Raw genomic sequence first — 25,711 nt, forward strand, 5'->3', positions numbered from 1 at the left:
TTTACATCCTCTCTGTGATATGCTTCCCTTGTAAATGCATGTGGAAATGACATCACATTCATCAACTAAACACTACACTTAATAGGATTTATTTGAACACACACATTATACAGCTTTGTTTGATCTGGGCGCAATATGGTTGCATTAGCCTACCAGTGGTCTGCAGCCAAATCTGAATAAGTTTTTCCTCATGTTCCTCGTACTGAAAGCACTTGGCACCCACAGTGACTATATTTCTTTCCTATGGTACTTGGAATATCTGAATGCAGCAGGGATCTCATTCTTTACAGGTAACAGACAGTTAGGAAAAACATAAACCTGAATATTGAAACCATGGAATGGCTGTGTAATCTCTACAAAGGAGCTTAATCCTTTCAGGACCATATTTGGCTAATTTGTGAATTTTATTGCATTCTCTTCTCTCGTCCCTTCTCTGTACAAACAACGGTTCCTGTACAAACATTGCCCATTACATTCAATTAAAACAGACATAGTTATAATTATTTTCCACTCCATTCATTCAGTTCAGCATACAGTACGGTAGGAACCTTATCTTTGTTCTTTTTCAGTCGCAAAAAAACTATCTGCAAAGAAACGTTCAACTTCAAGATCAGTTCACTGCAATCAGAGTATGTCGGCTGGCAACATAAAAAAAGTGACTATCTACGGAACATCTCTAGCACCATGAAGCCAGTCCTGTGCCTTGGGGTAGGCCCCTAGACAGAGTTCACGCGAGGTTGTAGTCCTCTTCGCCATCCTTCCTGGGAGGTGGTTGGGGCCGGCGAGGCTCGTCCTCCCCAGTGTCCTGCTTGTCCTTCTCGGCCTCGAGCCACGTCTGTGGGGCGATCATCTTCTTGGGCCCATGTGGTGGGGGGCCGAGCAGAGCCTCAATGTCCTCATAGTTCACTACTTCACGCTCCAGCAATGTGTTGGCCAGCTGATAAGGTCGCAGGGAACGGACGGACGGATGACAGATGAATGCGACAGAGAAAAACAAAACAAGAGAGAGAATGCAACAGAGAAGAAAGTGATGAATATTAAATGTGTGAATTTGATATATGATCTCTGGATAATCGGAATCCTTTGTATGTGTGGCAGTGGAAATATGTATACTAAATACGTTATAGATTATTTTTCTCACTGTTTATGCAGTGTTTTCTATTGTACAATAATAATGATAAAATCCAGAGCCACTGAGTTAAAGTGTAACTCCGGAGTAAAACCAACCTAGGGTCTATTTACGTTAGTTAACAAGTTTGAAACTTTTGATTGAGAGCAACACTTCCTACACTTTAAGATGGCAGACTCACCACTATGAGTTTATCCCTGTTGTCCAGAAGCAGCTTTTCTGTCTGTCTGTATGCACGAGCCACGAGCATTTGAGCCTCCTGATATACCAATTAAAAATTGCACACAAGAATGCATACAAGAACAAATGGCAATTTATTCAAAAGCGTAAACAATTACTATATTTGAATACTAATCAATATATAGTAAAGAGTACTACTGATTACAGATTGTTCAAGTTTTAGTTATACATTTGGCATCATTCCATTTGAGTGAGTTAGCTGTTGCTAATGGAGACCATGATGACTCACGTGGTCCATCTGCTCCGCGAGGCCCTGGCTGAAGGGCCTGCGCCCAATGGCTCCCTGCTCCTCCGAGTCCGGGAAAGACACCTGACCCACACTAGGGGACATGCCGTACTGCTTCACCATTGAGTAGGCCACCCGTGTTACCTTCCTCAGGTCATCCTGGGCACCTGACACAGGGCAAACACATATAGCTCTGAGTGATGGATGATGAATATTGCTATGTATAGACAAACACACGTGGTTTGACATTGAAATCAGCATATCCTAAGGTTGTTGGCAAGAATCAAGCCTTTTACTCGCCTGTGGTGTTTGTGAGAGAGAGAGTGTGATTTTGAGTGTGTGTGTGTGTGTGTGTGTGTGTGTATGAATGAGGTGATGTGTGTGTTATGAGTGTTTCCCAGTGGTTCCATGCGAGCTCCACCTGTGGTGACTTTGTTGAATGTGATGGCCTCAGATGCTCGCCCACCCAGTGCCATGCACATCCGCTCACACAGCTGCTCTTTGGTGAAGAGGTACTGGTCCCTGGGCAGGATCTGGGCAAACCCCAGGGCAGCATTGGTCCTGGGGGCAATGGACACCTGAAAAACATGCCGTACACAAAAAAATACATAATACTGTACATTTTCACAGTGAAGTTACCTTGAAGCATACATTACACATTTACAATCTGTATTTATCTGTACACAGGGTTCCCACCCTTTCCTCGATGTCAAATTCAAGGGATTTCCCGGTCCTCGCCTCTCAAATTCAAGGACCCACACACGGCCGAACAAGACACGAGACGTGAACGAGGTGTAATTTATCAATGTGGCACTAATTCAGTTGGTGGTACAGTAGTTCACTTTTGGTGATGTCCAAACAGATGATTCAGGACAAATTGGCAATCTTGCTTGTGCGTTTGAAAATTGTAGCATATTGAATGCTACTTTCATCATATTTAAGCACTTTCAATGACCTATACACATTTATGTCCATTTTCAAAAACTTTCCAGGGCCTTTATTTTTTCAAATTCACAAACTTTCAAGGATTTCAAGGACCTATGGGAACCCTGTGTACAGAGAGTAGTTTGTTTGTTCACCTTCATGACTGCCTCGGTATGTTCAAGCAGCCACCCAACCAAAGCATGACCAGACTCATGAAAAGCAACCACTCTCTGCTCCTCTTTGGATAGGATCTTACTTTTCTTTACACTTCCTGAACACACACAGCAGAAACAAAGGATACTCAGTGGGTCATAAAAGTATGCCAGCACAGTACAATGGAGAGATGGAAAATAGAATGCAGTTTTTAGATAAGAAAGACATAAGATATTTTACAGCTCTATAAAATACACCCTATATTACAATCCATTTAAGTAGGTGTCTTGTAAAACGCATGCTACAGACAAAGCCAACGCTGTAATGTTGTCTATTACCTGCAATGACCCTCTCCACTGCATACTCAAAGTTGAACGTGTCTATGGACTTGTATCCTTCTCTGGCAGCGTGTAAGGCAGCCTCATTACAGATGTTGGCAATGTCGGCACCTGAGATACAAGCCAACATATCAAAACAATGTCTTTTTAGATGTTCAGTGGAATTATATAGGCATGACATGACGAATGCTATGTTTAACTAGGATTTGTGTGAATAATCAATGTGGAAGACATGCCATCTTTGAAGTGTTAATTATAAACAATGACAATATAATGCAATCAGGGTGGATAAGAGCATGTTTGAGCATGTGGGATAGGGCCTCTAACTCACCACTGAAGCCGGGGGTGAGCTCAGCCAGGCGCAGGGAGTAGAAGTTGGCCGGCTGGGTGAGCTTGAGGATCTTCAAGTGCTGCTCAAAGATCTCCTTCCTCTCCTGAAGAATGAGTATAGCAAACACCAAGCAATCAACGCCCACCTTAAAAATACCACAACACACAGGTCTTTGCAGTAGGTAGACGAAATTAGATTTAAACACTCATGTACCTGTAAGGTGGGGAGGTCAATGAAAATATGTCTGTCTAATCTCCCGGGTCTCATAAGTGCATTATCCAAAATGTCTGCCCGGTTTGTGGAGGCCAAAACAATCACATGATCTGTGGTTCCCATTCCTATAAGAAAGACATTTGTTGGTTGGAAGAATTGAGTGATGCATCAGTCTCCCTTCACTGCAATGTCTCTCCATCTTACCCAGGTGTGTAGTGGTAAAAAAAAAGAGGTGGGTAAACTAACTCAAATTTTGTCATCACTGAGGTGGACCACATCATAGGCTACCGGATAAAACATTCAAAACAGGTTCGGAAACAGTGGAGGTTATTGCCCCATGCTTGTATCACCAGTTCTTATAAGCACTAAACTGTGTGTAGCCTTAATGCTATTTATAGGTACATAGACACAATTTCACAACTACAGGAGGAGTGTAAATGGCACTTGTGTGCGTTCAGCCTCCACTAGAGCCCTGATCTTACCGTCCATCTCGACTAGTAACTGATTAAGCGTTTGCTCTTCCTCGGTGTTGGAGAAGCCGGACATATTGGTGGAGCGTTTCTTTCCTACAGCATCAATCTCATCTATGTAGACGATACAGGGGGCCCGGGCGCGCGCCTCTTTAAACAAACTTCGGACTCTGGCAGCACCGAGACCTAATCACAAACATACATGAGCGTCTATCCAAACTCTCAGAAGAAACACAGTTGAAATGGTCAACATAAAGCATTTAATTCACATCACTTCATCTTTACCAGAAGAGTAGGCAGTGACATACAGATAAAAGAAACACAATTACAATAGAGCAGCAAGTTAATGAGTTCAGTTCATTTTTATTATTAAGTAGTTCTAAATCTACACTGAACGGTACTGAAGACGACAAATTCACAGCTGTTCAGTTTTCACCAATAACATAGATCTGCACATAGGTTCTCTCCATGCGTGGAGCTTCATGGCGTGATGACATAGGCGCTCTGAAACGCCACGCTGGTATGTAGCATACGCAATGCTACAAACCAGAACTATGTCATTTGGACCTATTCACTGGGCAGAGCAGGTTTTTACAACAAATCAGATATCAGTTAATCTGAAAGCATAAAATTCACCATCTCACCTCCAATGACTTCAACAAATTCAGACCCTGCCATGGCAAGGAAAGGCACTTGAGCTTCGGTTGCCACTGCCTTTGCCAGTAGGGTCTTCCCACATCCTGGAGGCCCCAACAGCAAGGAGCCCTTGGGGACCTTGGCCCCCAGCTGGAGGTACCTGTCTGGGTTCTAAAAATAAGAGCCCCTTGTCAGAAAAAAAGGCTATTGTCAGGGATGTTATGGTAAAAAGATGAAACTCTCGAACTTCACACTTGCCCTCACCTTTAAATAGTCAACAAACTCTTTTACTTCCATCTTTGCTTCATGCATCCCTGCAACATCCTTGAAGCTGACCCCCTTTCCAGATTTACCATCCACAATAGTGAACTTGGCCATTTTTAGCTGATTCTGTTACAGAGAGAAAAGGAGAATGCCACATTAACGAGGGGAATGTGCGTGTTCTGATGACTCGCTTGAATCGAGAGAAACTCACAAAAGCACTGAAGCCTCCTTCTCTGCCTCCCATGCCTGCAAGTCGGAAGATGTACCAGAGGATGGCCACCCCAATAGCAGCCATGCCAAGCGCATACAGTGCACTATGACAAAATACACAGTGGTGAAAGAGTTTACATATATGTCAAATTGATTCAGAGTTTTAGATATTCTCCACCTTATTATAGCCAGGTATTTAACTTGTTAAAATCAAACAAAATGTTACAGATGGGGCATATTCCATAACCACAGGGGTCATTCCGTTTTATATGCTGTAAGAAGAATCCACTCACTTTCCAAAGAAACCAGTGCGTCTGTATGAAACTGGGATTCTGTCTTTGGCATCAACGTTGAGCTCCTCCTCAGCTGCACGTAGCTTCTCCTCAAACTTGTCGATGTTGGCCACCTGCATGCGATACATCAGGGCCAGCCTCTGCAAAGAGAAGCAACCACATCAGTACTCAAGCACTTGGTGAATGAATGTCACAAGTTCTGAAAGGCATCTTGACTTAATGACATAATCGGCCAACATACGGGTCTTCCAAAGATGACTGCTCCAGGGTGGAGGAAAATCTCCACAATGTCACTCTCAGGAACCACCTGCACGCGAGACACTTCTCCCTTTGCCAGCATCTCGTGCACAAAGTCGTTCCAGGAGATGTTTCCCCCGCTAGTGTTGATGGAATTAAGGACACTCATGATGAGTGCGATGATAAAGAGGGTTCGCAGGCGCTCGCGATACATTTGGTCCTCTTGCTCTCGACGTTTCTTCTCCTCTAAGGAGTTGATGAGATAACAAAGCACAGATGAAGCAGAACACCCATATAGCCTATTCATTACTGTGAAATTGAAAGGACACCTCAAACCAACTGATACCTTCATCTTCTTCAGGAGTCTTGCCCTTGCCTCCATCTTTCTTCTCTTTACGTGACTGAGAGGTGCTAAAGTAATGGAGGCCGCCTGGCAACAGATGTTTGTTACACTGAGTATTATGTTCTCTACCACCATTGCATTCAGTATAGCTACCATGGACACTCACCTAATATCTTCCATAATCCACCTTGGTTCAGTATCTGTTGATTTTCATGCAATGTCCTGGTGAGCCCTAGGATTCTTGGATACAACGGTGTGTTGAGCTACATAACAAGTAAATGGTTTAAAAAACAATCGTTAGACTGGCAATTACGTTCAATATGCAATTCAAAGTGAGCAGTGAATAGGCTAGCCTCTTATATCTCCACACAGAAGTCACAGCACAAATGGTTGGGTTAAAAACAGAGTGCAAGTGGACTGACTAAGTACCACATTAAAAAAAACTTTTATTAAAAACATTGGATAATCTCTTACCTTGGTATGAAGTGATTTAAAATCACGATTCGTTTGTGGAGGTAATATCACACCTAACTTAGGTTTCAACAGCTCTTTGCAACCAGAACACGATTCCAGCTTTCGGTGAATAATTCTACTAGCGACATTGTCAAGATTTCCTGAGGCGCCGTTTCTGTGACGAGATATTAATGTCCAAACTTGACTTCCTTTGATATGCTTAACGTTCCATGACTTGCTATAACGTTGCAAAAGTAACGCAGCCATTGCAACTTCACGCTAATGTTACCTAACTAGATCGTTGAAACAGTTGTCGCGTACATAACCTAGACGATGACGGCATGTAGAACAAGCCAATTAAAATATAATTTTTGTAATTTTATTTGTTGACAGTCTATGTGTACTAATATCATTGTCCTTGCTATCAAGACAACATAGGCCTAGCTCCAATCCTTGTTAGCTAGCCGCCTGTGCTGTCAGACTGTAAACTGGCCCTTACTCAACAACCAAAGATGTTGTAACAGCAAATGATACACCTCTTGTCGCAATTACACGTGAGAACAACTCTTGGTTATTCCAAGGGCATCGCGCTGGTTAAAGCTAAGCAATTTCTCAACCTTCAGCAGTTTCAGATCTCTGTCCACTTGCAATATCTTGATAATCCCTGCCTTGAAAATGTTTGGCTTCTCAGTCTCCCAGTAGAAACACTACTGTAAATTGATTCCTTGCAAAGCAGCTTACATTTGCATCAACAACGTTGCTGTGGGTAAAAATTAAACTGCCTACAGTAAGAAATGTGTACCAGCAACTAAACTCCATATAGTACTAAAATGGTGGATGAGGAAAACGTTCATGACGTCATCACCACTGCGCGAAGAAACAGTAACCCTCGCGCGGAGTGTTGACGCAATATATTTATTTTTTATGTTTTGATCCTGGAGCAACGTAGCCCATTAACATTTTACAGTAGTGACAATCTTTCTGTATCGCCAGTAGTCAAAGTGTTGTGTACTAGTAAAGTGTTATTATATTGTATTATTATTGAATGTTGTTTTAAACGAAGATTACGGATGATCACAGGAACTAAACAGCACATCAACAACTTGCCCACTTGAAACAGAAGTAGCGCTATTGTCCTATAGGCCTACAACAAAAATAATGGGTGTAGGCTTACAGTAACATATGAAGGATATTGTTTTGTATCAATGGATGAATGCTGAATGGTAGGCTACAGAAATGATGGTAGGCTATAATATGTAGGCCTATTGAGTGACTGATTGCATTCTCTAAGCAAAATCTATTTTATTATATTCAAGATCTGTTCACCTTCACTGCCTCACCTTTTACGATCGGTGACCCCAATGTTTTGCAACTAGGCCTACAGTGGTTTTGAATTATTTTGCTTTCACTTTACTGTGACTCCATATAGAATCCTTTAGGGGTTGAAAGTGTCATAGCCACAGTGTCCTCAACCGGCGAAGATGATCTAACCTCTACTATTTTTTTTTGTCTTCTGCAAATGTCATATTAGTTTCAAACAAATTAATTTTCTTAAAATAGTTATATATATAGATATATACACTCTATCCTTGCACTGTTGCACTGTTGGACTTACTCATTTGCACTATCACCATGACCACTATCACCATTGCACTATCACCATGACACTCACTCACACAGAGCACCTTACCTTACCTTACTATGAACAGAGAATCACAGGCTCAGTCCCTGCCTCAGTCATTGCAAGTGCCTCTTGATTGATTAATCACCACTATGTGGATACTGTTTTTAGAATTGATTTAGATTAAGTGTTAGTTAGTATAATTTGTATTTTAGTATATTTAGTATATTCTTTATCTTCTACTGTCCTTATTGCTTAGTTGTGTTTTTATATTATATACTTTTAATTACTTTTTCTGCTGTTAGTGAATGTGTGTGTGTTGTCTATATGCTACTGAGACCTTGAATTTTCCCTGGGGATCAATAACATATCTATCTATCTATCTATCTATCTATCTATCTATCTAAAAGAAAGTTGTAATATGTCAATATGGTAGGTGACTTACAAACCGTGGAAGAAAAAAATCACCATAAATTAAACGAAATAATGAAAGGCATCAGACAATATTGATTGAATTCCCCAAAACTTGTCTCATCTGCGGACCACATTAGTGTCAATCTCAATGCAGAGGTTTTAAAAGATTAAAAATGTAATGACAAATTGGCAAGAGCTGCTTTTAAAGGTACCAGCAGGTGGAGCTATTGTCCAACCCCAGTGTTCATGTGATGTTTACGTTTCATGACAAGGTTTAGAAAACAAACTCTACTTTGCATGATCATTTAATACAATATTATGGTTAATTGTGATCATTTGTTTGTGCAGTTTGTCAAGTTCTAAGCAGAGGTTAATTTACCAAATCAGGGTTAGTTATGGTAAACCTCCAAAAAGTAGAATCCAGATGGCTTAATTTTCCTTCATTCTTTTATTGTGAGGTGTACTTACTTTAAGTTAACTTAAACAGGAAATCAAGCCTATTTGGAATACCCCAATAGCCTATTTGTTAGGCATTTGAAGAGAGTAGGCCGATACAGGCTATGTCCGTAATAGGCTATAGAAAAATAAGAAAGTAATTGCAAAATGATAATTTTCGAGCTATCTCCTCTCAAATGACATGCTTTAACAGATATTACACACAAAACCTAAGAGACAGGACTGATTGTATGTTGAAAGATGACATTTGCATGGAACTACTGTAGAAGTAGGCTATACTGCATCATTACCATCAGAATATAAAGAATGAGAAGAGAATCCGAAGGTAAATACTGGACATTCTGAGAAGAGTTGTCAATGTATATTGATGAAAAGCAAAATAAAAACAATTTGTGATGTCACACAGACAAACACCTAAAATGACCAATGCGAACTGAAAATACCCTGCGCTCTAAATCTTAACCAATCACATTTTGTCTTTCATTATCGAGACGTTGCTCCAAATGACACTGGCTGCCATCTGATGAAAAAAAATAATCTATCAATTTTGTTAACTTATTGTTTTATACAAGTGACTAAATACAAAGCATTTGTTTAGCTAAACCTGTAGTATGGATAATGAAAATTTCCAACCTAACCTCTACATAACTCGATTCACAATGGCGTCATTTTTGTAACCACCCATATTCAACAGCCAATCAGATTTTGCGTCTCTCTCTGTTTGTTCCATTTTCGTCAGCATCGAAGCTAAAGTCAAAGGCCGCTTGGAAACGGTTCGCAAGGAGTTGGTCAGAGAGGATTAAGCCGAAACTCGGTTATACATTTCTTTAAATCAAAGCAGCAAGCCTTACATTAAAATTGTGCAACAGTTTTGTTTGTGGTGCTTCTTTAGTAGCGATGGAGGGGACACACTCGCTCTGATAATACATCTGTTGGAATCTTGGAAGATATTTTCATCGCTTGGGGTTTTCAGGATTTAGCTAGCCAGCTAGTCAAGGTGCTAGCTCGCTAGCCTTGCTTGGTGTGACTGTGGACTGAAATGTGTGCCGTTCTTGTCGGATGTCCCTGGACGGCAGCTTACTGAGAAGGCCCCAAATGGGAAAAACAAGCATCGGAGAGGAATGTGAAGTATAAACTTGTAGATGTAGTTCATTTTTGATCGAAGGTAAGGCATACTTTTGTAGTTCTTCACTTACCTGCTCCACAACAACCAAATATAAGCCTGCGTAGCAAATTAAAGGGAAGCTAGCTAGCCTGCTAGCTTGTTGGCTAATTGTACGCTAGCTAGGGTTAAGTTGTTTAATTGTATGTTATTGCTATCGAGGTAGCAAACATTGTAGTGTTCAATTCCAGTCTTGGAAGAGTTTAGTTGCAACATTTGCCAATTCCGTCTGACAAGAGACGGTTATAGGATATTGAGGTGAAAATGCTTTATTTTGTGTAATCAGTTGGTGTCATTTAATATGATCCTTTAATGTGAAATCTAACGTTATTTGAACATTGTTGCTGTTGATGAATGGTAACTAACGTTAACGTTAGCAGCTGTGTAACGTTAACCCAGCTAGAAATAGACTTACTCTGCAGCTTCTCATTGATTTTGTCCATGTACGAGTATAGCCCCATTTTAATATGGGGTTAATGTTATGCATAATGTATGTGAACTTGCAGTGGTTGATGTATAGCGTTAATAAACCATAATTTAAAAGGAACAATCTTTGGAATCCGTAAATATAGATTATCTGTGTAGTCTAGGTAGCTAGCAAGTAAGCAAGCTCTTTTTTTTTTTTTATTTATGGTTAGCCTGGTTTTCCTTGTCCGCTAGTTTATCTACAAACAACATTTGTTGATTCTGTAACTTAAAATGCAAGTAGGCCTAGACCTAATCTATGACGACACTCAAGTGATTATACTTAACTACTTGAATTTTAAGATACTCCAACATTTCAATGTGAAGATCTCCCGTGAACTAGCCAAGTCTTTAGAATGGTCATAGTGATACCACGTTTGATTCTAGTGAAATAGGCTATGCTTTGGTATTTGCATTTTCTTGAAATCCATACGTTCATCAGCGGTACGCTGAAACATAGATACATACACATATTTACATTTACCTAATGAATTGGGTTTTAATACACGGTTATAATATTATTTGGTGAAATAGTGACCAGATTGGTTTGTTTTGAAGGACCAACATAAGCCGTGGCATGGGAATGGAAACGCACCTCAATTTTTTCGTTCTTGCATCAAGTTGGTCTTTAGAAAACAGACCCTTTCATTACCTTTACACACTTTCCCGTTATCTTCGGTAATGTTCCTCTCTCGAGTTGTTTTAGTGCTGTAACATTGCCGGACCTTTCATCTTCACGAACATTGGAACAGGGACAGAATGGTCATGTGCTGCTAAGGTGTTCATGGCGTAGGAACATTAAAGAAAGTTGAAGGACACCATCCATGTTGTAGTTCCCTCTCTGTACCAAATTGTGTTACGTTAAACATCAGGTTTCACCATGAACATCTTGTGCTTTTTGTGTCTATCAAAGATGTGCCATTACGTATATAGGTAGGCTGAGGCTCTGCAATTTTGAAATAATTGGACTCTTGTACTGCTTAGACACAATTCTCGTCCCGTGGGTTCGAGAGTGATGCAGAGCGAAAGGGAGCAAGATAGCTTGCTTGTGTGCAATCAGATGGCCTGTGCTCTGAAGGAAGGCTTGTGCCTAGGTGCTGTTGGTGCAGTAGCGGTGCTGGGGAAAACACTGCAGCATGCCTGCCTGCCTGCTGTATTGCTTTGCAGATATTGCTAGAGCAGCTTACTTCAAGTGTTTGCCTTACAACTGGGTGCAAATGCAGCAGTGCAATAAGATGGAGGCCTCTCTTATGTCTTTTTTGTTGTATTTGTTTAATTGTTGCGCAGAAGATCTCACCCCCCCACCCCCCCTCGTTTTCACATCCTGCCCCCATTCTCATGTTTTGCAGTCACACACTGTGAGCAGTTCCAGATAGAGTTTTCACTTTTAAGTCTTTAGGGTGGCTTGCAACATCTCTCTGTGCCATGGAGCTTGAGTTTTGCAAGAGCCCAGTGCCTGCCCTGTAACCCTTGCCCTGTGTCTGGTTCTCATCATCCCTAAGATGGACCTTCTCACTATCCCTTCTGTTGCAAAAAAAGAGAGGCAGGAAATGGCGTTAGCATGGAGGTCAAGGGTCATCTGCTATGTTATTGGGACCTGGAGGTTCTCCGTGCTCTCCTGTTCTGCGTTCCCCATTTGTATAGCCTGACTCTGAATGGAGTGGTGCCTTCAGCCAAGTCAGCACATACCCAACTAGCCTGTAGCATGGCTGAAATAGGGTTTCAGTGTTTCCCCTAGAAATTTTTCCAGCAGCGGTGCTATTACTTGGGGGGGCATAAATGTTGCGCATTTATTATTATTTTTTATTTTTTTTATTTTTTTATTTATTTTTATTTTTTTATATCATACCTTCGTGTTTCTTTTGTGGACATTTTCAGCTTTCTTTTACATTATTGGTTAAAAATGATAGAAGAAAAATGAAATGGCACAACCCAGAAAAAGATTATTTACAATTTATTTAAATTTGTCTTAATGGCAAAGGCCACACCCAATCTGCGAGCACTTAATTTTTCTGGGCTTTTCAAAGAACATCTCTAAGGCTCTTTGGTAATTGAATTGAATTGTTGGGGGGCCATTAATGCTGACACGCATGCACGTAGCCAGATGCTCTCCTTGTAGTCTCTCTCAGTCCCAAAACAACAAACCCACGTATAAAAAAGTAAATACTCACTTTTCTTCTACATCACTCCCACAGTTACCATACAACTCACTCACAATTAACTTCGAAAAGGACCTAGGCTACTTGATTGAAGTCGCACCGTTAGATCTCACCGTCAAGAGAACGCTGAAGTTATGAGAACACGTCTTTCTGATAAGAAAGAATGTAGGCTCATAATGCCGCAAACGTAGAAAAGGTCTGTTTGTGATAGCCTATTATAGCTAAGTGGACAGAATTTAGGCTATACGTATATGCCAACATATGCTCATATTTCCTTTAACTATCAGAAAGTTTAAACAGGCCTAGACTGTGTTAGCCTAGCTTTCCCATGCAAACATTACATGTAGCCCTCGCTAACGTTACAAGTCTAGGCTACAATTAGCGTTAAGACCATACACCTTGTAGCACATTGGTTTACTCTATTGCATTACTTACGTTTTAATAATTTGTCGTTGAATGTTGATGGAGGCTCATCTTTGGGAAATCAGCTCTCTGGATAAAATTGTCAGCGAACAAGAGTTCTCAGAGTTGGCGACACCGGATGTAAATCCAATCAGCAGAAAGTACCGCATCACAACAGTAGGCTAAATCGCAACAAACTTTTTTCCCCCCATGTTAAATTCATTTAGGTAATCATGAATTGGTTTCTTTTATTTGATGTAGGCTAGGAGAGGAGGATGCATGTTTCACATTAGTGTCAATGTGTCAAAGCAGGCTTTGGATCAGAGGAATTGCTCAAGCTTAACATATGGCATAGGCTACAAGCGAATTCACGGCATACAAACAGCCGTGATGAAATATAACTAATATCATTTTTTATTGTCACCAGGCCTATAAGTAGGCTATTTATTGTGTAACCTACAAGTGAGCGATGACACCATAGGCTACACTGTGGCGAGCAAGACCCCATCAGTCGGATAGCTAAACAATGTAACCGTGTTCAGAGCGTAGGCTAGCCATATGGGCGCGCAGACTTGTCTTTGGGCTTGTAATCACCTGACACATCATGCCGCATATATGTCCTGAATAATGAGAGGCTAAGTGCGGATTTGATGCACTTAACTTACTCAAGACTTTCAGAAAACAATTTCGAGATGACGTTGGCCGTTGTGCTTTTACAGTGTGTTAAGTGAATCTCGTGATATTATGTTGCAGCGGCGCTGAAAATCCAGCGGTGGCGCTGCGCCGCTGTTAAATACACTGTAGGGGAAACACTGGGTTTGCACTTACCAGTCCTGGTGTGCCTTTGGCCTTGCATGGCTTAGATAGATACTTTATTGATCCCCAAGGGGAAATTCAAGGTCTCAGTAGCATACAGACATCACACACAACATTCACTAACATTAAATGGAGGCCAGGTCCGTGGTACGGCTTTGGCTACTTACAGATTTGGATAGTGGAAGCTGTACAATAAAGTAGTGCAACATGCTGTTCCAACAGGTGTGAGGAAAGGCACATTTTGTGGGATTATCTTCTCAGGTTTGTGAATGGGGTGATGTAATTTGAAGTCTGAAAGAAATTCAATGTAGTTTGTGTGATGAACTGTAACCTAACTGATGTTTGTGCTCGGCTAGTTTATCATATGCCATCTTGGAGAGCCACTAATGGCATTGCCTATGTTGGCTTCGGTTGGTGAGTCAGTTTTTTGTTTCCAGACTATATCTCCACTCTGTTATCGTTTAGATTAGTCTGCAAACTCTCAACTGAAAAGCCTTGGTGGGAAGTGGGATAAAGAGGAAATGCTTTCATTTTTAATTATGGCTATGACAATGGACCTCTTCTCTACTAGTTTTGCAAGAACAGTTTTACTACTGTTATTACAGAGCTGACCCCATACACTGGCAATAGGATTTGGACCAAAGGTCACTAGCAGCATGAATTTCTCAGAGTTTAACCAAGTGCAAAGTTTCAAGATAACAGTGAACGAAACAAATACATGCCAGAAAGTAGGACTAGCCTACACCTGTGCACCAGCTTTCAAAGTTTGTGCAAGACCTCGAGTCGTGAGAAGAGACACTTGCATAATCTGCCTGTGCCACATCAGCAGGGTATATTTAAATGACTAGCTCCGCGGCAGGTCCTCTGAGGATGTCTGGCCACATCCAAATCCTCTTCCTGTTTTTGAGCCTTGCTAGAGCTGCAGTAGCCATGCAGGTCTGCACAACAACAGTTTTAATGAGACTTGGAAGTGTCTCTACCTTTGCTGAGGAGTTACTCTAGCACCTCTAACTAGGCCTAGATGTTTTTTTTTCCCTTCTCTTCTGAAAGGCTTGTGTGGTCGCGTGTTTACTCTTTCTCTTCACCACACAGGGTATGTATGGGCAGGTTAAGACCTGATGTTTTTGTCAGGGGGGTGAGAAGCTTACCTGACCACAGTCACACAGTCTTCACTGCACCGTGAGGCTAAGTGAGGCTTTTTTGTGCCTCCAGAAGGTTTGCCAGCAATCAGTATGTTTACATGCATAGTTAAGTTGAGCTACGGTTATAGCTCGGCTAGGCCATTTAATTGGACTACTGTTCATGTCCCAGTATATAAGCATGGGAGGGGCAGACATTGCTGCCGTGTGGTCCTGGGGAGGGAATTGTTGAGCATGCATGCACACGTATGCAAGAGTAATTCAACTCCCAGCGCATTATCTGGGTGTGCCAGAGCATTATCTGTAGTGCAATTTCAGCCGGACTAACATGTTTACATGTATTTAAAAAAATCTGTTTTTTGTCAGACCAGGGGTGCTTTTCCCAAAAGCATAGTTGCTAACCTGTTAGCTACTTGGTTGGCAATGGGAAATTGCATTGCAACCAACAAAGTTGCTAACTTAGTTAACAACTATGCTTTTGGGAAACGCACCCCAGCACAGTAATTCATTTTGCTTTAACGTCATGTAAATCTACTGACTATTAACTGTGCCATACATGAATGGGGGAACACGGGATAGTGGTGGACTGGCACCCCTGTGACTGTGATCACAGTTCACATGCAACACCCATTCAGAGCTAGCCTGACTTGGCCTGGCCCTGAGGATGCTAGCTGCTGTTAATGCCATGGCAGCGTTGTGAGGAGGACTGAAGTAACCTGTGTGTGACTTTAGTGGCTGTAATTAGAAAGACAGGGCGGTGAGGGTGACAGCCAAAGTAGTAGGCTAGTGCAGCCGCAGCAGAGAGCCTCCACTAGCTGTTGGGCAGCGTTTGACACGCTGCTGCTCTCCTCCCTCATCCACCTCCGCAGAGCCGAGGCTCGAGGGCTGACGAGCCTGTAAACAGGAACAGCCTCTCTGTGCCATCTTTCTCTCTCTCTCTCTCTCTCTCTCTCTCTCTCTCTCTCTCTCTCTCTCTCTCTCTCTCTCTCTCTCTCTCTCTCTCTCTCTCTCTCTCTCTCTCTCTCTCTCTCTCTCTCTCTCTCTCCTCTTTCTCCCTCTCTCTGTGACCAAGCTTCTCTCTCCTGAGGTGTAAATCTTTTATAGCTGCTGCTCACCCCACCCCCACCCAATCTCCTTACACAGTCAAATGCCGTTTAAACCCCTTTTGAAATCCAGCCTATCCTCCCCCCATTCTGCAAGCCACGTACTCCTACATCACAGAGGGCCGAATGAAGTCCAGTTCCCATTCGCCCTTATGGTTGTTTATTTACTGGTAAATTTTCAGTATTTTTCAAAAGTAATATATAAGGTTTTCTCGCTCATCCATCATCCAGCAACCAGTAGGGCTTGGTTCCAGTCGGGCTGATAAAATGGTTTTTATTATTGGGCTATATATTTTTTTTTTTCCTTCCTCGCCTTGAGCATCAAAGCAAAGGCAATGTTCACTCCTTTGCCTCTTCTGCAAATTTAACTGTGTGCCGTTACTCCCTGGTCCCTTTTGATCTCTCCCCTCTGAGGTGCTCTTGAAGCAGAACGCCTTTTAAAGCTCTGCCCTTGTGCAAGTAACTAGACTAGAGCTTGGGATTCTTTGGACCTCACAAAGAACTCTGTAACAAGAAAGGTGACATCACTAAGCTTATATGACTATGTTCACATATTTGCTGACTTTGTTTTAATTGTAGATGACATAAAGCGTAACATGGCGTTGGATGTGGGCTGGGCAGCTGTTTGTGAACGTGGGGAATCAGAGGAAGACTGTGTGTGTGTGGCTCATATCCCCTGCACAACAGTTGGTATTTTGATGAGGCAGGAGGGAAGCCTGGTTTAAGCTCTGTGCCTTTAGGGACGGGGGAATGGAATTGCGTTGCAGTGTTGTCATGGACATGTCTTCCCTTCCTCCAGCAGAGAGAGAGAGAGAGAGAGAGAGAGAGAGACCCCCCACCCTCACCCTTTTTGTCTTTCTTTCTTTTACTCACTGTCCCTCTTTCTTTTTTTTTTAACTGCGTAGACAGGTGGCCACAGCTATGGCCAGAAGGACATCTGTGCTGTTTACTGCTCTGTCTGTGCCTCCTGCAGTCAGAACAGGAGTCAACAGGGCCTCAGCTTTGCATTCATGCTCTCATTCTCCCCCTCCCCGCGTTTTAGAGAGGACCTGCTCAATCAGCCTCCCGTACCAGTCCTCACTGAGACAGGACCTGCTCAATCAGCCTCCCATACCAGTCCTCACTGGGACAGGACCTGCTCAATCAGCCTCCCGTACCAGTCCTCACTGAGACAGGACCTGCTCAATCAGCCTCCCATACCAGTCCTCACTGGGACAGGACCGGCTGGGCCATGTGATCTCTCCTCGAGACCAAGGCTCTCAGAAGTTGTTATTTTGGATTTATGTAATGATACTGCACTCTCTCCCTCTCTCTCTGTCTTTCTCCCTCTCCCTCTCTCTCTCACTCTCACAAACTTGGTCTTTGTCCACCCCTCCTCCTTCCTGGTTGTGATGACTAGGGTGGGGGCTGGTGGTGGTGGTGGTGGCGGTGGTGGCGCTGCTGCTTTGGCTGAATCTCAATCACAGGGAGCCTCTAGCTGAGTGCCGCTGCTGTCCTTTTGATGGGGCAGCTGCAGCCATTCACTCGGCCCCATTTCTATTGAAATGCACTGACAGGAAGGGGGGGGGTAGATGGGTTGGCCTGGGTGCTCTATGCGTGACTGAAAAGCATACCTAAAAGCAAAGGACCAAAAGAGAGGAGAGGGACACACACACACACACACACTGAGGGGGCAAGGCTAGAGCACTGGCTGTATGATGGTGCTGTACTTGTCACACAAAAGCCTTTAAGCACGTCCTTTTGACCAGCAGTACCAGCATTCGTGTCCAACTCTGCCTCACGCTGCCGGCCTGCATGTTTATTTTGAATCTGATGTGACATGGAGCGATTGCTAGAAGAAATATGAGGAAGTTACATAGGCTACTGTGTAAATAAGTACTTGTTATGTTGTGTTGCCATAGCATGGCAAGGTGGACATGGTGATAGTCGGTCAGGGTTTGTGTTATTCACATGTAAGCACAATATGAGCGATGTGAGCTCATTGGGTGATACCAAGTGCAGTGTTTGTGCTATTTACTTGGGAGTTAATGTTGGTTGTTGACCATGGCATTTGATATTGCGCTACTCTTTAAGCTACTGGTTTTGGAGGCCTGATGTTTTTGTCTGGCTTGTAAAACTTAGACTAAGTTTGTCGTCTTAACCACTTTCCATACCCCTCCTTTGCCAGTGTGCGGAGTGATTCTATTCTTGGCCGACGTAAGCAAGCCCAGATCTTGCCAGAATTTTCCACTCTGAATGAGAGTGGCGATGGGGCACTAGAGTTGGAGGAAGCTACAGAGACATTTGCCACCAGAGCCTATTTAAAGCCTCAGCCAGATTCTCCAGAGGCCTGGACCAGAGCGCGTCCTTCAGGTGCCCTACCCCACCATGCCTAGTGCCGCCTCACGTCTACAAATCAGACCAAGACACTTCATCTGGGCAAGTCCAGATTTACGTCGAGACGTATATTTATCTATTTCCCTCTGCCCAGCAGCGAACTGGACAGCCACGGAATGTGCTGGTCTGGCGGAGCATAAACTGGTCAAAGAGTAGTTTATTCCCTTTCACAAATGGATTTTGTCCCATGCTGATCCAATGTGGAGATGGCTTGCCGCATCTTGGATTTGCTGGAGGGTGCTCGCCAACATGGTGTGTTCAAGGAGAAAGCCAAAATACTACACAAAGACTTCTCTGCCGATCCTCTTCGATTTTTGAAACGTGTTCATTGAATCGATTGTAAAATCGTTTTTTTTTAAACCTAAAGACGTTTCCGTTTTCAACGCCAAATATAGGCCAATCCACAAACAACTAACAGGCATTAGGACGAATGTAAAGAGGGCGCTTGTAGACGCAAGCCAACAATATTTCTGATTTATTGGTGTGAAGTTTCGTGTACAATGACAGGAGTGCAACATTCTCGAAAAACAATAAGCCGAGTGGACTGCCATTACATCAGTGACAAACATTACTGCAGGCTTCAACGTAGCTGTGTGTGTTTACGATTAGAAATGTCAAACAAATTTCGCCTACGTAGAACTCGATTGCACAGTTTGCATAGCCTACCGCTTTGTTCTTCTCCATAGTTTGATATACCAAAAATCTGAAGTACTTCCACATCGAACTCAAGTTATTAGGGCCGATCACTCGTCTCTCTCATGTCGCACAGATTGATCGCGTTGTGCTCCATTTTTTGGCAAAACAGGAGCAGCACAGCAGCTGATTGAAACAGCTGTTTCCGGTGCATAAAATTGGTGGGAATTTTCTTTTTAGCTTTCGCAATGCTTACTGCACTTCGGAATTCTTTTATATTCTTATATTCTTGTTTGTGAATTTTGTTACATCTATCCTTTTTATTTGTTTAATTCGTTTAAAATTAATAGTGTACATATTTGGTTAAAATCGATTCCCTATTTTAGTTTTCGAAACTTGTGTTGGTTGGTCCAATCGATTGTGCAATCGATTTTCGAATGTAAAGTGACAGCCCTATTGCCGATACATGTTGTGATACATGTTATGATACATGATGCATGTTATACATGCTGCTTAAAAGGAGGACTGGCATTGCAGACTGTTGGGGGAAGGGAGGCATGAAAATGCATCAAAATAGGGAGATGTTGAGAGAAACCCAGTGATTGTGGAAGGTAGCTTTAGGATTTGGAAAAGGGCAATGTGGAGCCTTTTTCTTGTTTGCATCTTCCACACTGCTCTGCTTGGATGTAGGTTTCATGTTTGTATTGTTGTAATAGCAGCCATCTATTTCAGACCACCACGACATGAGAATTTTATCTGCGGCCCTGTCTCTGTGTCAGTGTGTCTGCGTGCAAGCGTGCGTTCGTGTGTGCGTGCGTTTGTGCGTACATACGTATGTTCGCCTGCCCATATGTTGTATGTGTGTGTCTGCATCGTCTTTTGTCCCACTCACATTCTGTAATATAAGGGCTACTCATCCCGCCTGTCCCACGTTACAAAAGGTGCTTTTTATAGAAGCACTGCCTTCCCTGCTGTATGTGGGGCAGAGCAGGAGATGGTTTCCCCCCTCTTTAGGTATGCACGCCCATGATTTTTCACCTCCTTCTCTCTCGCTTACAGATGTAGTCATTAGTGGCCAGAAATACGAAGAGGCTTAAGCCGTGCCCGCACTGAGAGAGTCTTTGAAGGAAGGAGTGCGCGAGAAATAGACTCTCCTTTCATGTACGCTACACACAGAAGAGCAGCCCTACATTTTTTTTTTTTTTTTTTGTCTAACCATCCTGTCGTCTGTGGCTGCTCAGACAAATAATTTAAGTCACACGTGCTAGGCCTAAATCATTAATGTTTCTACTTCTGCGCTTCTCCGTTGGTGTGTGATGGGCAAAATGGTAAACATATTGAGGCCCCAGCTGAACGCTTCCGCGCTGTGAGTGAACGAGGTCGACCACAAAGGCCAAGGCGAGTGCCCCCTTCTCAAGCCAAACACGTCACAGCAGAACTTATTGTCTCATTTCAAAGGCCTCCTCCTGCAGACTGTTTGAAAACAGATTTCGTCTAGATATGACGCAGATCCATCAAGCGTAGGCAAAGGCTACTGCTCCTGTGTGTGTGTGTGTGTGTGTGTTGGTGCAACTAGCTGTTCCATTCGGGCTCCTCCACTGACATGGCACTTTTAGGGTGCTGCCTGCTAACCAGTGGCCTGGCCAAATTTGAAAGCTATTTATAGCTAGTCACTTGTGCATTATGGATGTTTAACATCATGAATAATTCAGATGTGCGTATCGGGGTGGGTCGAGTTGGGGTGTGCTGGGTATTTTTGGAGAGTTCAACAGCTTTGAAGATTTAAAAGGATGGTGCCTGGGTCACTGCAAGGGCCACACACACACACACACACACCTCTTCTTTGGACACAGCAGCAGCATTCAGCCAGCCAGTCTTGACGTACTCACACAAGTCATACACACACATACACTGAGATAGCACCCACGTGTTATTGCGTGGCCACCCTGTTGCACTAATCATGCGGCTTGCTGAGCACCAGTCTTTCACCTTTTGTCTTCTGTGTCCGAGGGGAACGAGTGCTTTCTCAGAGCGGGCTGCGGCAGCCCGTGCACCTCGGTGTGCCTCTCGGAGGAAGTGGAGCAGTGAGGAAGTTGGGGCGTTGTAGTCGACCGTGTCTCTGGGTTTCCCTCTGAGTCAATCTGACTCATGTGCATCTGCGCTGCAGTAACGGTTTGAACAGGCCTAACAGGCACATCTAGACCCCCTCTAGCCTGTTTCCAGGTACTGCTCACCTCTCTGTTTCTGAGTCACTCTGAGACTAATTAAACTGCATAACACATAGATGTGCTGGCTGCAGCACAGCAGACAGACTGTAGGTTGGATGAGTAGGACGTCTTCGCACAGGGTGTGATATTTGCCAAAAGGGGCCCCAGATTTGCAACAAAATTCAGTGTTCATTTTCCCGAGGCAATGGCTTGTTTGACTTTTGATGAACAGTTTACAAAGTTTTGAGTTATGAAGGCCTGTCTATATTGTTTGGCTAGTACAAAGGTTTGTGCTGGTGTACACAAATTAGGGGGGGTAATGGGCATTAACACTGGTGGTCATTTCAAAGCCTAAGGGCTGAGCTACACCAGGCACGTAACTGAAGTGTTCCGTTCGCGTTGCGTCTGCTGCAACAATTAGCTTCGACTATAATCAATGGAAGTAGCTACACCAGACGTGATGGCGCACGCGACGTTCAAAAAAAAAATAGACCATTTCGTCTAAAATGGATTTTTTGGCGCCCTTGAACAGGCGCTTCAGTTACGCACCTGGTGTAGCTTCGCTGTTACTCTTATGTTCAAGGAGCTACTCATTAATGTCTGTCATAGTCAAGAAAGGCCATTTTCTCTTTCCAATTTTATGTTGTCAAAATTAACTCTGGTGTGTGTGCTTGTGCGTGTTCAATGGTCGTATGAGACAGGGAGCAAAGGAGTCACGTGTGTGTGTGTGTGTGTGTGTGTGTGTGTGTGTGTGTGTGTGTGTGTGTTTGATTATGTATGCATGGATTTCAGATGAAATTACCTGGTTCTCTCTCCGGGCAGAAATTGTCAGGGAGCTCTGTTTTACTATCTTGCACGCTCGTCTGCTGCTCAGTCTCTTCTTCTCTGGCACTCTAAAAACCCTGCAGAGGTTTTCTAGCAGCCCTCCCTCCCTCCCTCTCTCTCTCTCTCTCTCTCTCTCTCTCTGTCTAATTTCCATTCCATTTGGATGTTTCCCTCTTGTGCTACATTCTCCCTGTGACACAATTCTCTCAGGCCTCGGCGTGGCAGCCCTGCAGTTGTATCATTAGGCTCTTCCACGGCACCGCAAATGGGTTATGTTTGTAAAACCGTCAGATTGTTCTCCTTTGCTCTCTCATACTGCCATTATTGTAAAACACCGTAGCAACGGTACAAGGGCTACGACGTGGGTGCGTTTATTTTCTTTTTTGTTACCTTATTTCCTATTTGAAACGCTACATCAGATCTCTGGCTGGCTACAGATGGATGTCGCTCCGTCTATTCCATTGCGAGGAGTCGCCTTTCTGTGCAGCCTGCAGCATTTACAGAACGAACCTGGACAGTGGAAATTATTTGGAAGCATACACTGGTGGTTTGGTTTATGGGGGGCGTAGCTCCATGGCTTGAGGACCAAGGATGGGGGAGAGCAAACCAGGGCTTGTACTCTTCAGCTGTTGAAGCTGCTGAGATGGAAGTTGAGATGCTTTGCATTGTTGTTAGTGTCTTGATTGTCACAAACATAACCATACCCATAGTAAACTCTCAACTATTAGTCTACAAAAAAGAATTGCCAGTATTGAAAGCTGGCTGATCTGAAATAAAAAAAATCAAATGAACTATCTTAAAGATTTGCCATTTTTCCGCTGGAATAGTTAAGCATTGTGACGCTTGGTGGTGGTAACAGTTTTGTAGACATAAGCTAAGCTATTTGGGGATACTGAGTATAGGGTTAAGGTTGCATGCACAAAAATATTGACAGCATCTGCTGCAGACTATTAAAAACTAAAATCAAGTGATTTTGAAAATAATGGCATATTGGCCATCAGTCCATATGTGTCCCTAGTTTAGAGGGCTCAGAAGTCTGGGCCAGATTTCCATTTGGTTTCTTCTCCAGGCTTTGGCCTGTAGACATTATTGAGTTGCTGTAGCCAGGTATACTGTGTTCAACTGTTTTATTTTGAATACTTAATTGTCTTGAAACACGAGATATCCTACTCTATTTTTCACTGTGCAGCGCTTTTTTTTTAATGATTTCAAATAACGAAATACTTTTGCCTTTTGGTTGTGAGTAGAAGAGTTAGCGGATCGTCATAATGGAAAGGGTGCATCAATGAAATAGATTGCCGGATTCATTAGTGAGTTTGCTCATCACCTCGGTTAAAGCATTCTCTTTTGAATTGATTCTGGATATATTATGTTTTTGCACTGGTTAAAGAAGAACCTGTTAATGTCTTTTTTGTGCTCTTCTCCTAATGGCCTCTCTGTTCCTCTGGGCTAGTTTGTGTATTGGTCTTCACCCAATGCAGAAAGCCAAGGTGCGGCATGGATGATCATTGTGTTTTGCAGTTTTTTAATTGTCTAGATCTGGCAAACAAGTTATAATCCCAGGAACACAATAACAATTTTTGATTGAAATGAAGTGCAGTCCTTGTCTTTTGCCAAACGACCAGTCGTTTGGAGCAAGAAATGAATTGGGAAAGTAGCCTACCAATAATCCACACCCATGGAAACAACAGTGAGAGAGAAACAGAGAGAAACAGAGAGGGGGTGAAAGAAGGAGAGAAAGCGAGTGTGAGCGGGCGTGTTAAAGCAGGGGAGGCAGGGGGCCCTTATTAAGGGTTTTGTCAGCGCTGTAATGACAGTGCTGTCAGATCTGGCTGCCATCTATCTGTAGGGATGTATGTCCAGACTGTGTGAGCAGGAAGCCCAGTCCATCTGTGACACACACACACACACACACACACACACACAGGCAGAGAGAGAGAGGAAATGGAGGGCAGAGGAAATGCAGGACTGTGCTCTTAGTGGCCACAGCCAAAGGGAGCGATGGTTGGTGCTGTGTGTGACTGCGAGCCTATTTTAAGGGACAAAGATGGAGGGCTCAGGGCGCGGGTTGAAAAGAACGGCTGTAAATGATCCGTGTTGAACGTGAGCTCCAACAGCTCTTTGATCCTCAGCTTGGCCGAGGTGCATGTCAGTGGTTTTTTATTTTTGGCCACACTGACACGCCAGAGGTTTGGTATCAGGCCCAAAAACGACGCCGAGGCCAAGTCAGCTACTGGTAGAACTAAAAATGTTTTTTGCACGAGCTGCTCATGGCATGCTTTCAAACCTACACACACACACACACACACCTTCTCTGGCCTTTAACTCATGCAGATGTGCTCCTCCTGAGCTGACAGCTTTCCGATGAGCAGCAAATGAGAAACTGTGGTGGTGGAGGAGGAGGGGTGAGAGGATGCGGGAGCAGGGAAATGGACATGAGGGGGGGAGGGATTGAGGCAGGCAAGCTGACACTTTGGGGCTGGGTGGCTCTTGCTTCTGACGCCGCTGGGGATTGGAGCTGACACCCAAGCCACGGCAGAGGACAGGGTCTTCCTCTTTAATGATTAAAAGAAGACCACCATTACACATATATACACACACACACACACACACACACACACACACACACGCATGCACACAAACAGAGGGCTGACAGCACTCGTCTAAATCCATGCACTGCCCTTCCCAGAAGTGTGTGATTGATCAGGCCCTGAGAATCACTGTACAATCTCCATCTTAGTTTCCATCTTTTATGTCTTCCTCAGCTCCTCCATCTTTCTCTTTTGGTGATCATACATGGCAAAACTTTTTAAGCAATGTTGCTTGGCAACCACATAACTGGTTCCATGTATTCTGATTGGGCAATCATGAAGATTTGCCTACTGATGACTGATTGAAGTTCCTCAGAAGAAATAAAACGGTTGGCCAAAATCCCCCCTGCCTTGTGCATCCTTAGCTTTACTCTTCAGCTGTCGAGGCTGCTGTTGCGGGTTGAGATGGTTTGCGTTGTTGTCAGTGTCTTCATGTGGTGAATGGCTAACTGTGTTGTGAGCGCTTGCGCATTATGTATGTGCTTTGCGCCCCCTCGATTACTAGCCCCCCCCCCCACTCTTCCCTCCCCTGCCCTCATTGCCGTGGAAACCTTATGCCTGCTGCCATGGAAACCAAGAGTGGTAAACAAAAAGCTTGAAGAATAAACAGGTGTTTTTATCATTATTGTGTGTAAGTGAGGAGCCAGATGAATAGTGTTCGCGTTGGTGAAGCCAAATGCATCTAATTTACCTATTTCACCTCTAGTCACTTCACAAAGCTAGCAAACATTACAAACCGCACCTTTTTTTGACCCCTTAGTTAATATTGTTCATGGATCCTCTGTTTTCTACAGGAAGCTCTTCTATGCTAGTAATAGCTTGTCTCGTGCTTGTTTGCCTGATGCATTCTCTTGATTAAGTTTCTTACCTCACTATATACAG

The 25,711-nt window shown here is 43.3% G+C and overlaps 2 protein-coding genes across 2 annotated transcripts in view; one reads left to right on the forward strand and one right to left on the reverse strand.

The window, feature by feature from the left end:
- Positions 1 to 73: 73 nt before the first annotated feature.
- Positions 74 to 7,296, reverse strand: spg7 (SPG7 matrix AAA peptidase subunit, paraplegin). Its single transcript, XM_048262692.1, has 17 exons — positions 6,482 to 7,296; positions 6,174 to 6,270; positions 6,011 to 6,094; positions 5,669 to 5,910; positions 5,428 to 5,567; positions 5,136 to 5,238; positions 4,925 to 5,050; positions 4,669 to 4,831; positions 4,037 to 4,210; positions 3,555 to 3,679; positions 3,342 to 3,444; positions 3,011 to 3,121; positions 2,675 to 2,790; positions 2,017 to 2,173; positions 1,599 to 1,762; positions 1,311 to 1,388; positions 74 to 937 (listed from the first exon to the last, which is right to left on the reverse strand). The coding sequence occupies exons 1-17, from the start codon at positions 6,725 to 6,727 to the stop codon at positions 728 to 730; spliced, it is 2,439 nt and encodes an 812-aa protein (XP_048118649.1). The 5' UTR covers positions 6,728 to 7,296; the 3' UTR covers positions 74 to 727.
- A 2,424-nt stretch (positions 7,297 to 9,720) lies between these two features.
- Positions 9,721 to 25,711, forward strand: part of ankrd11 (ankyrin repeat domain 11) — a 112,972-nt gene continuing 96,981 nt past the window's right edge. The window contains exon 1 of the mRNA XM_048262691.1: positions 9,721 to 10,116. The gene's annotated coding sequence lies outside the window, so the exon portion shown is untranslated. The remainder of the gene's footprint in view (positions 10,117 to 25,711) is intronic.

This window comes from Alosa alosa, chromosome 14 (genome assembly GCF_017589495.1).
Source record: "Alosa alosa isolate M-15738 ecotype Scorff River chromosome 14, AALO_Geno_1.1, whole genome shotgun sequence".
NCBI classification, from domain to species: domain Eukaryota; kingdom Metazoa; phylum Chordata; class Actinopteri; order Clupeiformes; family Clupeidae; genus Alosa; species Alosa alosa.